The sequence below is a fragment of the Giraffa tippelskirchi genome, chromosome 9 (assembly GCF_054371585.1).
Source record: "Giraffa tippelskirchi isolate mGirTip1 chromosome 9, T2T-mGirTip1v1.2.pri, whole genome shotgun sequence".
NCBI lineage: Eukaryota > Metazoa > Chordata > Mammalia > Artiodactyla > Giraffidae > Giraffa > Giraffa tippelskirchi.
In genome coordinates this window covers 44,657,129-44,671,363 of record NC_137283.1, presented here as the reverse complement: position 1 = coordinate 44,671,363, position 14,235 = coordinate 44,657,129, and the positions used below count along the sequence as shown (strand labels likewise).

The 14,235-nt window shown below is 42.5% G+C and overlaps 1 protein-coding gene and 1 long non-coding RNA gene across 3 annotated transcripts in view; one reads left to right on the top strand and one right to left on the bottom strand.

Moving 5' to 3' along the window:
- CACNA2D3 (calcium voltage-gated channel auxiliary subunit alpha2delta 3) overlaps positions 1-14,235 on the top strand; it is an 871,068-nt gene that overhangs the window by 406,875 nt on the left and 449,958 nt on the right. For both annotated transcript variants that reach the window (XM_081524872.1, XM_081524871.1), the window contains one exon: positions 12,209-12,340. In XM_081524872.1, the coding sequence (XP_081380998.1) occupies positions 12,209-12,340 (132 nt within the window). The remainder of the gene's footprint in view (positions 1-12,208; positions 12,341-14,235) is intronic.
- Positions 2,709-4,979, bottom strand: LOC145519903 (uncharacterized). The gene is made up of 3 exons (XR_014064009.1): positions 4,897-4,979; positions 4,169-4,212; positions 2,709-3,165 (listed from the first exon to the last, which is right to left on the bottom strand). It is a non-coding gene; the product is annotated as an uncharacterized LOC145519903 (long non-coding RNA).

Below are 14,235 nucleotides of genomic sequence, written 5' to 3'. Positions count from 1 at the left end.
TATGTCCTGCTGACAATATACTTACACTATTTATCTCTATACATTAATGAAAATAGTTCCTCTCAAAAATGATCCAGTTCGGATAATTATATGCTCATGCTAGTTACAAACCATGAAATAGAATTAAACCTACAGCCTTTGATTTTTTACAATCATATGTGACAAGAGAAGGGCAGCATCAAGCACCCATCCCTGCCACTCAGGATCCAGTGTGTGTTAGCCTCTGAAGATCCATAAACTCAGTCATTTGGTCTCAATTAATTTAGGGCCCACTGCTGTTGTTCAGCAAGCCAAAAAAAAAAAAGTTGATACCAGCACTTGTGGGGTGAATGAGGCCTGGTGGAAAGATGGCTGGTACATCTTTGTTATTAATTCTTGGCCAGCATTGTTAGAAGCTGGCATTATTCCTAGTGGACATCATGCTCTTGGGGAGAAGTTTGAACTTCCAATGTTAGGGGTTGGGGTGGGAGTGAAGGGAGCTTATGACCTGAATATCTTCACATGAAATTGAGCATCGAAAGCAAATTCCTATAATGTTTTAGCCATATGAGCCCAGTTCCCTGGTGCCATATCCATCAAAACCACCTTGGCACGAAATTGGCTTCTTCCACGGAGCTCTTGAGGGGGTGGATCATCCCTGAAGCTTATTTGCAGAGAACATTGTCTGCATCTTAGAGCATCTTCTGCCCTTTCTCAAGCCTACTTCTGACTTCTTTTTGTATACTTTTAGTGGTGTCAAGCTAGAAATGCCCTTGGTTATGTGATCACAACTGTATTTTCTTATTCTTGGGGTTGAATGCCTTCAGGATTTTGTCAGTTTCAGAGCTAGAAGACATAGATGATATATCATTTATATATTTTTTTAAAGAAAACCCACAGTTTTCTTTATACAAGAAATGTGTTCACAGGTCACCTGTCACCCTCCTGGTGTAGATGCTGTTAAGGTTGAGGTGATAGTTACCTAGGCAGGAAACTGGGAGGAGGTGATGAACATGGCCACTTTGAGCCACTGGAGCTACATTTCCCCAGTCCCAGTCATCCATGGGCCGTACTCACGTCTTCATCTGTTTCTGCCCAATGCCTGTTTGATTACTTAGTGCTTATCTTTAAACCGACTCTCTTTATTTTATCTAAATACATTTAGCCTGTTCTGAGCAATAATCTGTGTATCCATGGGTTTGATGTTTTGCATAAAATTACTCTGATGTAATGAAATATACAGAGGCCTAAGTCTTTAAAGATTTCTTTGTCTTCTACCTGAAAGCGCTTACCTGGGATGGCATATAGTGTGTGTGTGTGGTTTTGAGAAGGAGCTGAGGGCAAGGCATAAGCCCCTTCCCATCCATGGTTCAAAAAAAGGAGATAAAAATTTATTTATTCTGCTATTTCAATGGCTATTTGTAGCTCTGATATGTAGCAGTAGCATTCCAAATTTGAGAAAGGGTGCTCTCTCCTGGGAATTTAAAGGTAAATGAAGGCACAAAAGACTGTATTACTAGGATCATTCTGATTTTCAAATCCTTGCCATTAACTAGAACTCCCCCCTCACCCCATCCTGCCTCCTCTTTCCTCACCCTACCTCATCCAGTTATAAAGACCACGGTTTCCAGCATCTCAAAGGATGGTGTGATCCTGGTACAGGGAGGAGAATGTGTATGCACCTCCATTATCATGACCATACTGGTCCCCACTACCACTGAGTGGCATTTTAAATCGATGACAGCATAGATGTGGGCAGGAGTTGCACTGAAAAGCAGTTCAGAGAAATTCTATGGTCCTCCTCAGGGCTCAGCTCAAATCTTCCTTCTGCTGTACCTTGTCTCCCAGCAGGCTCATATTTCCTTCTTCCTCACTCAGAACTCATCTTTCATCCATATTCACCTCCATCTTTCCTACCCACAAGCCAGTTTTTCATGCTGGTACCTTGTGACAGGTCTTAAAAGCAGTGCAGATTATTAATTCCTTACCATGCCCCAACCTGGGCCTCTCTCAGAAGCCAGACTCAAGGCTGCTTGTCATCTCTCCATATAAATCTAAGCAAATGCAGGAGAGTCAGCTCTCTGCCTTTGGAGGTTAAAAACAAACAGGAAAGTTACACTCGGCTCTGTTTGCCTTTCTGAGTGTCCACAATCCACTTATCTCCCTGCCTGTGGTTTCTGGACCCAATGCCTGGTGATATGCTACCTTGTTTCCTCTGCAGCCCTCTGCTCCCTCAGCATCTGATTCAGCGTCTTCCTTTGTCCATCCCACAGTTCTATGTCTTCACACCAGCAATATCCTTGACAGCTCCTTAATTGCTACACATATTTGTACAGTTCCCTGGCAATTATATTTCAGACCCTGTCAGAGTACCTACTAGCCTTGGGGCTGTGTTTATATTAAATATCAATAAAAACCTGATAGCATCGGTGCAAATGGCAGGCTCACAAAATCATATTTCACTGGGAGCCACAAGATGGAAGGAAGGAAGTATGTTTAAATTCCTTTCTCTCTTCTGAAATGTTGGAATGAGAGGAGACTTTCTGAGTGAATATCAGGAATGGTTCGTACCAGAAGATGAAAGCTGTATATTCTGTTCTTTAGTTGGGAGTTGTCTTTTATTGTGTGTGATTTGTTTTAACATCAGTTTTCTCCAGAATTGTTTCTTTGTGTTGCTATACTCCCACCCCCCACCATGGAACATAGAACAAGAATTCAAGTACCCTAGGTATTTTTAAATGCTTGTTGACTGAGTGGATAAGTTTATTTGGCTTTACTTGGGGGGGGGCGTGTATTTGGGACAGAGACCCAGGACTAAGTGTCTATGAGCCCCACCCCTCTACCCATATCCCCTGCACCGCCTCCACTGAGGGACACTTTAGGTGAAAAGGATCACCTAGACCATCTCAGACTGTGTAGCTCTCCCCTCACAGAACCTCAGTTCTCCCATCCTTCAGCAATAGTACGTGCTTTTCCAGGAGCTGTGATCATAAGGCACAGGCACACAGGGCAGCTGGCACCATGTGAGCCTAATAGCAGTGCCCAGAAAGAGCCTTGCTGAAGGTTTCCAAACCCAAATGTGTGGTCCAGGGCTGCTTCTTTTTCTTTTCCATGCTTCTTATGAATAAGTTCTATCAATTAGAGACACGCTGCAAGAATGGCTGGCAGGGATGTACATTCTGAGGACTGTTGCAGCAAAGAAATCAGTGTTAGCAAATCTGTGACAATACAGCTGCTGGAGAACAAATTCTTCCCTGTTTCCATAGATTTTTCCCACTCGTGCGCTAAGGAACATGCCTGCTCCCTTTAGGGCAAATGCCCCCAGGATTCAGTGCTCTGGAGCACTGTCCTCCAGGCTTCCTGCTGTTGAGGACTCCCTCCTTGGATGCTGGGACAGTGCATAAGAGAGCTTCTACCTCTGGAGTAAGTACCTGGCTTCAGAGCACAAAACATGTTTGGTGAGCTCGTCCTTTCTGTATCAGTGGCTTCTCTCACTCTGCCATTCTGCCACCCTAGTGCAGGCACCATCTTCTACCGCTGGAAGGGCAGCAGGAGCCTCTACACAGCCTTCCCACTCCCACCCTCCTGCCTCTGCTTGGTTGCTCTCCAAATGACAGTAGTTTGTGTCTGCCTTCTCTTCAGACCTTCTAGGGGCCTCCATTGCTCCTGAGATTACCAACAGACTGCAGCCTAGGGTCTTCAAGGTCCTGCTAGGTTCTCATCCTGAACTGCCCCCAGCCCCCACCAGCTTTTTGTCCTCTGAATTCCAGGTATTTAAATTTCAGTTGACAATGGCAGGGCCACTCTGCCCCCTCCCCCTTTTAGTGCCTATTTATTCCTCAAATTCCAGCTTGATCAATGATATAGTATGGAGACCTTGCCTAAGAACATGTTCCCTAGCATCATGTTTTGCCCCTTCTGATACTAATCATGACTATAATCTTATGTTTAATTAGATAATTATTGGATTCTCTGTTTCCCCACTGGACTATACTTGCTGCTGAATTAAGGCTTTGCCTAGTTTTTCCCATTGCTTTGTCCCCAAATCCTAGCACAATGCCTGGCACATAGTAGTCATTCAACCATGTTTTTCTGAATGAATGAATTCATGAATGAATAAGTGCATACTGCATCCAGTACAGGAGCTAAATGCTTTGGAGAATATTAGAAAATATGACATGGTTTATACCTTTTACATGGGTTGTCCAGTGGCAGTAGGAACAGCTTCTATAACTGTAACAAGAGAAAAAGCATCAGTAAGATTGTTCAGTATGGGGGTATGGGTATATGTTGGGAGCTGAAGGGGAACTGGATTTGGAAAGGGTTCCTGGGCCAGGCCAGAGCATCTTAGAGCACTGGGCAGTGAGATGTAGTCTCTGAGTGATGGATTAGCAGAAACTACTGAAACTTCTGGGTCAGGCTGTACGATCTGGCCTTGGAATTCAGCACAGATTTGCTGTCAGGATGCCAAGTTCCAGGGAGCTGCAGCAAGGCTCTTGCAAGGCTGGCGTTATGCTAGTACTTGTTGGTGGGAAAGGTGTGACAGTGTTCACCCTGTCTCTGAACCTGAGGTGAGTTTTATTCCCTTTCCAATCAGAGCAAATCTTCAGCTTTTTGTTAGAGGCCTCAAGGGAGACTTAGTTAATGGGACAAGATCACGTATCAAATGAGGTGTTTTACATTGATGATACCAGCTTAACTACAGTTTATCAGATGCCACTTTAGAATCCGAAGCCCCACAAGATATGCTTATCTTCACTCTAGAGTGTCTTATCTAAGATTTTATGCCTTGTAAACATCCCCTCTGCAAGCAGCCCCCAAATCCATATGCTGATGGTATTGAAAGAGCTTCACGGTGGCTCTGCAGCGGGGGCCCCAAGGGGAACACATTGGAGGACCCTTGCAGATGAACTCTACCTTATCTTCATCCACCATGCCCTCTTCAACTCTCTCACATGCCTGGAGCACTAGGTGTGATGATATTTTGTCAGGGCCCCCAAGAAAGCCTGATCCCAGCCCCCTCCTCCAGGAACCACCCATTTCATTTATTTGGTAATAGTTGGAGGCAGACAACCTGCTCTGTGCTTCAATGTTACCTGGTGTCTTGACTGCACCTCTCATGCCACCTTTCCTCTCCACCTCATACTGTCTGGTGGGTAGTAAATAAAGTTCAAGGCCTCTTTCCACTCTTCTTGGACACAACACAGAATTTAGCTGATCTCTACCTTGGGCAGGTGATGTACTGGGACAGTGGACTTCAGGACTCCCAGAATCAGTTTCCTTATCTTTAAAATGGAACTAGAAAGAGTTTGTAACTGTCCAGCATAGTGCGTGGCACGTTATAGATGTGCCAGACCTGGCAGTCTCTGCTGCTATCATTATCATCGTTATTTTGATTTCTATCTCATAATGTTTCTATTTCATAATTTGCTTCTTCTTAGTATCTCTGACAAAGACTTGGGAGTGGTTTATTCCAGGGGGATAAAAGTAACAAGGAGGAAGAAACACAAATTTCTCCACAAAAATTTAAATACATTAAAGGAGGACTATTTAAAGTTGCTATATTTAAGGCAAAAATTCCTAACAACCAATTTCAGTCACTAATGTGAAATCCCACTGGGGAATGAGCCCTGAAGTCTAGCAGGACAACAGACTGCGAGTCTAGAGTTTAGGTTTTGCCAAACTGGTAGGTGTGTTCCCCACTCATTTTGCTCCCCAACTCCATCCAGATGGTTCAGCCCTGGACCATGAGTCTTCCTTATCCATCTCATCCCAGGACTGCCAGAAAATGCCTCTGGATTTGTGAAAAGCAGGCTGCATTTAATATCATAACACATCTAAATTTTAGAGGAAAGGTAAATGTTTGACTAATAAAACTATTTTATAATTCAGCACACATTAAGGGCTACTTTCCAGTACATATTAAGTGCTTGATAATTAGCATCAAAAATATTCATTATTTAATCTCTTATCTATTTAGAATGAACCAGAGGTGTCATTTGCTTGCTGAAATGGGACACATGAAACCTCTCCAGCCATTCTCCTCTTGAATCTGGTCCAACATGCAGTGCTAAGGAAAGCTAAGGAAAGCTGTGTGGATTCAGTGCCCCTGGCAGTTCCTGTCCTGGCGTAATTTCATATCCAGGAGTCACACACCTTCAAAGACCTCTGGAAAGCCCCAAATCCTTCCTCCAGCTTGTTCAAGGCAGGAAATAAATACTTTCTTTAGAAGGGCCATACTTTAGAAACACAGTTGAACATGAATTCAGTCCCTTCCCTTTTAACAATGGCTTTTGGGTAACAGTAGTTTGTAATTCTAACTGTTCATGTATGCTCAGATTCTCTAGAAATGGACCCGTATTTTGTGGTAGAAAGTGGCAAGTTTCACACTACTGCTGATTCGCTGTAGAATAAATGATACTGAAAAAAAGGATGGAGGGAGTATCAGGTAACTCTGAGGTCTGGAGAGGAAACTCAAATAGTAAGGCATCCATAAAGATCCTGATTGCTGGAAGGGTGTGTCCTGGAAAAAAGGAAGAAGGCTATGCTGGCTATAGATTTTTAGAAGAAAAGAAATTTGATTTTGGAACCACAGATAAAAGCATGATGGGCTTTGGCACTGGTGGCGCACCGATTATGTCTGTTAGAAAATGTATAATTGGCAGAAAACTTTTACTGAGCTGCTGAAATCCTCACCACAGCCTGCCCACCTCTCCCATCCCATCCTGTACTCTCGTTTTTGCTCACAAGTCTCCACCACACTCCTAGCTTTATTGTTTTGCTCCCCAAGACACAGGCTTCTTCTTTGCTCTGAACATTAGAACTTGCTATTCCCTTTGCCTGGAGAGCTTTTGCTCCCAAGGAAGTTTTGATCTGATTCCTTCTTAGCATTCAGGTGTCTTCTTGAAGAGATCATTTTTGACCACCCAATTTGAGTAACTCCTCTTCCCCTGACTAATCACATAAGGTAACTCTCAAGTCTACCATCCCTTTTAATTTTCTTCATCACACCAATTTCTATTTGGAATTCTTATATCTTTTTCCTTGTCTCCCCTCCTCAGATTGAAATGTTAGCTTTACCTGAGATAGTAAATGCTCAATAAATATTCATCAAATGAACAAATGGAAGAGTCATCAAGAGTGCCTGGCCCTGGTAATTTGAGGAAGGGAGGAAGATACATAGGTAGACCCTTACCTGGGTGGTCCTAGGATAGCTGGACTACCTGGGTGGGGTGTCAGGGGCTCACCACAGAGCTGCAGCTGATGATGTACCCACTGACAGTTTTGGAGCCCTCCTGCTGCTGAGCACTTTGTATCACCGATTTCTTGAGGGAGGCCTGCTCTCATTTGCTTTCTACAGATGAAGACACTGAGACTCAGGGAAGTTAAGTCCCAGGTCCAGGCCATTAGCTAAAAAGTGTTGAGTGAGGTCTTAAACCTGGGATTCCAGGTCCAGAGCCTGAGTTCCAGGCTGGTGAGTGCACCAGTACTGCAGTACTGCTCAGAGGCACAGTGCAGAGAACAGGGAGGAAAGTTGGGAGTCATCTCAGAACCTTATTTATCTGCTAAGACATGGAGAAAATAATGCTCACTATTTATGGAATGTTCTGTATGTGCTGGAGAAGGCGATGGCACCCCACTCCAGTACTCTTGCCTGGAAAATCCCATGGACGGAGGAGCCTGGTAGGCTGCAGTCCATGGGGTCGCTAAGAGTCAGACATGACTGAGCGACTTCACTTTCAATTTTCACTTTCTTGCATTGGAGAAGGAAATGGCAACCCACTCCAGTGTTCCTGCCTGGAGAATCCCAGGGATGGGGGAGCCTGGTGGGCTGCCGTCTATGGGGTCGCACAGAGTTGGACACGGCTGAAGAGACTTAGCAGCAGCAGCTATATGTGCCAGTTGCTGTGCTAAATGCCGTACATACATGAATTTGCTTGAGGCTGATCGTCTCAGGACACAGGAAGATGGAACTTGGGACTGAAATGTAATGGCTACTCATTTACAGAACTAGAACCAAAAGGAAATGTGTTTGTGTGTGTGTGTGTAAGGGGAGTGTGCAGAAAGAAAGCCATCTGCAACATGAGGTGACCTCTATGTAGCAATGTGCAAGCTTGAGAGGAAAGCACCTATGAGAGCAGTTATTTAGGGGATATAAAAAAGGAAGCTAAATAATGATTTTTGATAGGTTGTATGATATATTATAAAGATAGACCAGGGGTGTGTGAATGCTTTTCAGATACAAATTGCAAATTGATCAGTGTGGTGTGAGACTCTTACTCTCTAAACATCTGCTAGTAGTCTGTTTTACTAAAAGCTGAACATCTGATAAATTTTTGACTGGCATTTTAATCTCTCAGAAAGTAGAGGAAACAAGAGGAAGAACTGCTGTTCCTGGAGTTGATATTGATCAGTTTGAATCATAAATTGATGCAGAATGGACAGGAACATTGGAGAAAATGAACATGTTATGTGGAATTCACTGTATTGAGCAAAGAACCTGGGCAGTGACACAACACTAAACATTAAGGGAAATGATTTGAATCTAGTTTGGTGCACTACAGGTAGGACCCATTGAAAGAGGTCAGGAAGAATTGTAAGCTCATAAAATTATAATGCAGACATGAAAATCTGAATTGTTCCCATAAAGAGGAAAAAGCAGAAAGCCTTTAAACATCCTTCACTAGGAAAAAGGACTGCGCATATCAAACTCAGATGTGAAAAACTGTACATTAACAACCATGGAATATGGGTATTTGTATAGGAGAATTAAGAGAGTATGAGTACATGCAGTGGATTGAATAGTGGCCTTTAAAGGTGGCCTCTATGTTCAAGTCCTAACCTCTGGTACATCCTGCAAATGTGACCATATTTGGAAATAGGTTCTTTGCAGATGTAATTAAGCTAAAGCTTTTGAGATGAGATCATCTTGAATTTTAGGGTGGACCCCAAATCCAGTGACTGGTTTTCTTAAAGAAAAAAGAGATTTGACACAGAAACAGACCTGCAGAGGCCAAGTGAAGATGGAGGCAGAAATTGGAGTGAAGCGTTTATAAGGCAAGAAATGTCAAGGGTTGCTGGCTACCACCAGGAGCTGGGATGGAGGCAGGGAACAGATTCTCCCCCAAGCCTCCAGAAGGAACCAACCCTGCAGACACCTTGATTTTGGAGTCTTAACCTCTGGAGTAGATTTCTGTTATTTTAAGCCCCTGCTGCTACCCCCAACCCAATTTCTGGTAATTTCTTTCAGCAGCCATAGGAAGTTAATACAGTCCATTAAACCCTATAGATTAGGGGTGAAGGTAAAGTCCCAAATTCAGATTAATCTAAGACTCCTGAAGAACCCTAACTGAAGCAAAGTGAACTTTTAACAAATTTTGAAACAAAGCACAAACAGAGGAAAAGGTAAAGCTGCTTGCTTAGGAGGATGCTGTCACTTTTACAGGTGGCCATAAGAAAGCAAATCAGCTCAGCACCCAGAGAGGGAACATCTGAATAGGCTGCCGGTCTGCACCCCAATGTAGTGTTCCCCTCCTCTGTAGACAGTGGAAGGATCTGGGGACCTGGGTGCACAGGGTACAATGTGTAGCACTGACCCTTTGAGCTACTTCACTTTCACTTTCTGTCAGTTAGTGCTATTGAGAAAATCATTTTTAACTTGTCTTTAAAAAAAAACTAAATATTTAGATGAAAGCTCCATTTAATAATGTCACAGTTTTCCTTTTTTCTCCATCTCTTAGATGACTGTAGCAATGGATAGCAGTTCAAGATTTTCCCTTCTATTAAAATTACTTGCTAAACAGCCTTGTGAAATCAATACACTGATTATTTTACAAGCCCGAGGAAGTCTTATTTCAAATATTTGATCATATAGACATGTGTAACACAGCCTCTATTTTAACTGGGCTATATTTTTTTAGTGATTCTACTCCCATTGTTCACCATACCCTTGGAAAACCAAAGCCCCCTTTTCTTAAAGAGGCATAATTTCAGTGCAAGTTGTTGTGTTCAAATGAAGTGGGTGAAATGATCCTCAGATACTACAATTCTTTTTGCATTTCTGAAGGTGCTCACAGTTCCCAGAGGGAGGAGCAATCTTACTAGGTTACTAGGGCCACCTGGAGATGCGGGAAGCCTTTTACTACCACCAGAGAAACCATGCTCAAGAAAAAATTGTCTAACTGAAAGATGGTGAACTCCTTAACATGTTGAAACACAGAGAGCTACTGAAATGGAATTTTTGCTTCTAATTTGTGGAAGGTTTTTATAATTGAGGTCATTGATGGACGAGACAAAGAACTGTGGATTTTTCAATGTCATTATTGTATTTGCACCTTTGTGGATTAATTTAAGTGGCTTTCACAGCAAGGAGTGTGTCACAATAATTATTGTCAAGCTTGGACAGGAACAATAATGCACCACATTTTCCAAAATGATAAGGATAAAGTCTTACTCAAAATTTCTTTGCAGGAAAAAGTTGATTGTTTTCACTCTCCTAGTCTAGGATGTGGTTTATTATAGTTTACAAGAGTTAGAGTATTTACCCTTGAGATGAAAGTTAGAATCCCAATGGCCTGTTTAATCTGGTAAGTGGTCTGAAAGAATGAGATAGGCTGGAGGTGAGACAGTGAGACAAGGTGCCATGTCTGTCCACTGAGTCAGACTCATATCTTGAGCTCTGTCTCATCCTCAACCTCTTAGAGGGAATCAACTGGCAAAGGCAGGCAGCTAGGGAGGAGGAGTGGTGAGCACCAGTACCAACAATGAGCTTTCTTGCAGTGAACCTAATTTATATAAGCATTTCTAAAGTTGCTTTGCTTGTTGGCTTGCTGTGTGACTTGACTGGACTGATGGAGTCTGTCTGATGGACTGATGGAAGGATTTTGAAATGAGGATGCCACAGTGGGGTTGCTGTGATTCACAGTCCCACAGGGATTCTGGTGAGGGTGCTGGACTCCAGGGGAATGGACTGGCTCCACTGATGGCTTTGTGAATGCCTGTGGCCATTAATCCATTTTTGTCAATGTTTGTGTTTTTTTTATTTTAAGATTTATTTATTGTATTTTTTGGCCGTTATGGGTCTTTTTCACTGCACACAGGCTTTCTCTAGTTGTGATGAGCTGAGGCTACTCTTTATTGCTGTGTGTGGGCTTCTCTTGCTGTGAAGCATAGCTCTAGGTGAGTTGGCTCAGTAGTTGAGGTACACAGGCTCTAAAGCATGGGCTCAGTAGTTGTGGCACACTGGCTTAATTGCTCATCCTAACCCTCATCATACTGGGAGTGGACAATTATCTATTCTCTTATAACAAAATTTTGCCGAGTGTTTCATTATTTTGAAATAGAATCTTCCAAGGTTAAAGAAAAATGGCCATTTAAAGAGCATCCTCAGTGGGATCAGAGGATGATCTTTGACCAGTATTCAGAAATATTTGTTTATTTTCTGTCTTTGTCTTCACTCTGAATTCTCATCTGTGGACAAAAGGCAAGGGGTTATCTTTGGACTGCTAAGGATGAGGAAAAGAGATTTACTCATGGATTCCCAGGGCAGAAGAGTAGACAGTTGTCTGGAATTGGAGAACAACCTTTGTTTTATTCATTCATCCATTCATTTCTTTATCCATCCAACATTTCTGGCGTTTCTGCCATGTGCTGGTCAAAGGTGTGCAGCAGGCTACCAAAGCAAAATGATTCTTGCCCTTACGGAGCTTGTAATCTGCTGAACAGAAGAAGTAGAGAGATTTAGTTGTGTAATTCCAGTTTATTTATTTTTGAAACAAACTTTTATGTTAGAGGTGGAGAGCACTGAAACAGCACTGTGTTGACTTAAGTGATTGCAGTGACAGAAAACACATTTTTCCTGTTTTTAATGCTGAGTTCTGACTCAGGAGCCAAAACGCAGAACAGTATGCTAAGAAGGTCTCTCTTTCTTTCTAAGGAAGTATTTGCTCAGCCAGATTCAAAGTTACCCAAAAAGGGATGTGCCTTTCAAGTAAGGAGTTATAAACAGAGGCTCCTGGGTGGTTTGGTGGGCTTAAGCAGGATGGGGAAGCCCTAGTGTATGCAGTTCCTAGGAGCTAACCATTTGGGGAGCTCTAACTTTCTTCACATCTTCTGCCGGATAGCCCCCGTGATGATATCTGTCAGCTGTATGAAATGCCAGCCGGGTTCAGTTTCACTTTGGTTTGTAACATTTCTCTTCTTTCTCTCTCCCACCTCTGTTTTTCTCCAGATCCAGCAATTGTCAATGGAGTTTACTGGTCCGAATCCCTAAACAAAGTTTTTGTGGATAACTTTGATCGTGACCCAAGTCTCATTTGGCAGTACTTTGGAAGTGCAAAGGGCTTTTTTAGGCAGTATCCAGGTGAGTATCCCTGCATTGAGAATTACAATTCAAGGTACTGATTCTGTGGTATTTTCCTTTAGGATTCACAGTTAAAAGTTTTTTTCTCTTCCCTTAGGAGAAAATGAAAGATTAAATTCAAATACTTGAAATCTGTTGACAGAGTACAGGACAGGAATGCAGTGTGGCATCTGCATATGTGTGCACACCCACATTAGGACCTACATGTCATTTCAGCGTCTTTCTCAATAGAGTAGCTCATAGACTCACCACCAAAAGTGAGGAATTGGGGTGTGAAACATACCATACTTAATCTTTCTGCACAAGAGATTGCTTTTATTCTATTACTGTTATCGTTGTTGTTATTACCAGGGAAAGGAGAAAGCCATGGTCAGCTGAGTTAAATTCCAACTGAAAAATGTAAGAAATGGACAATTTTGAGCTTAGGTTTCCCCACTCCAAGGCTGAGAGGAAGAGATTGAAATGGCCAAAGCACTGCTGATGTCAGTGCCACCAAGGGCACCCTCAAACAATCCACCATGACTTTGGAACAAGTGTTCCTTCTGTGGCCTTCTCAGGCCTCTGCTTTGCAATAGGAATGTAATACTGGCTAGGTTTAAATTGTAATTAAAAAAGGAAGTTTTAATTTTGCTTACAAGTTGTGAAACAGGACTCGAGGCTGCAACTGTGCCAGCCTCACAGCTGTAGAAATTAACAAGCTCAACCTAAAAGAAGGGAAAAAAATGCCCTGCATAATCTTGGAGCAATTAAGTAGAGTCTTTTATGTTTTCATTAAGTAAGACTAGGCACCTGATGTCTTCTCACTTTGAGGCTCTGAGATTGCCAGCCTCTGCCTGCAGGAGCTGTTTGTCATGCACATAGCATCTGTCCCCTGAGACTTGCCTGCAGAGTGCCTGCTTTGCCAGATTAGTCAACATTTCCCAAGAGCTGTGTTCAGCAGGGCATGCATGGTTCCTCCTGGAGCTCACAGAAATTTAAACAATAAGCATCCTATTAAAGATAACATTATAATAAACAGTGGTCTATTAAAGTTCCAGTGTCACCAAATTGCAATCTGCTCTGATACACTCAACAGCGAGTAAATTTAATGCAGATGTGAAAATAGAGCATGGTGGGGGGCTGATCCATCAGGAAGCCACAGGAACAACGGAACAACGCAGCATTTGAATGAAGGTGGAGTAAATAAGAAGAAACCACAGATTATCTATTGTCTCCACCAGCAGGAAGTCTTCAAACTGAATTCCAAAGTTTCAAATTTGAAATTTGATAATACAGATGTATTAGTCATCTTGGGCTGCCATAACAAAACACCACAGACTAGGTGTTTACGATTTAAACAATAGACATTTATTTCTCATTGTTTTTGAGGCTGGGAAGACCAAGATGAAGATTTGATTCTAGATGAGACCCCTCTTTCTGGCTTACAGATGGCTGCTTCTCCCTGTGTCCTAACCTGGGAGAGAGAAGAAGCTCTAGTTTTTCTTACTCTTTCTGGAAGGACCCTAATCCCATCATGGGGGCTCCAGTCTCATGACTTCATCCAAACCTAATATCAGATATCTCTTAATATCAGAACATAGGGATTCTTCAACCTGTGAATGTTGCTGGACACATTCAGTCCATAACAACAAAAAAATCCTTGTAAAGGGTTTATCTAATGTTGTTCAGTCGCTAAGTCGAGTCCGACTCTTCGTGACCTCATGGACTGCAGGATGCCAGGCTCCTCTGTTCTCCACTGTCTCCCAGAGTTTGCTCAAATTCATGTTCCTAAGAGAGATTAATCTGTGTACAAAATTTTTATCAGTCATAATCAGAATAGTTGACTCAGAAATGCTTACAGTTCTTTTATGACATTTGTGGTAGAATTCTGACTTTGTAAAATTTCTGCATATTTT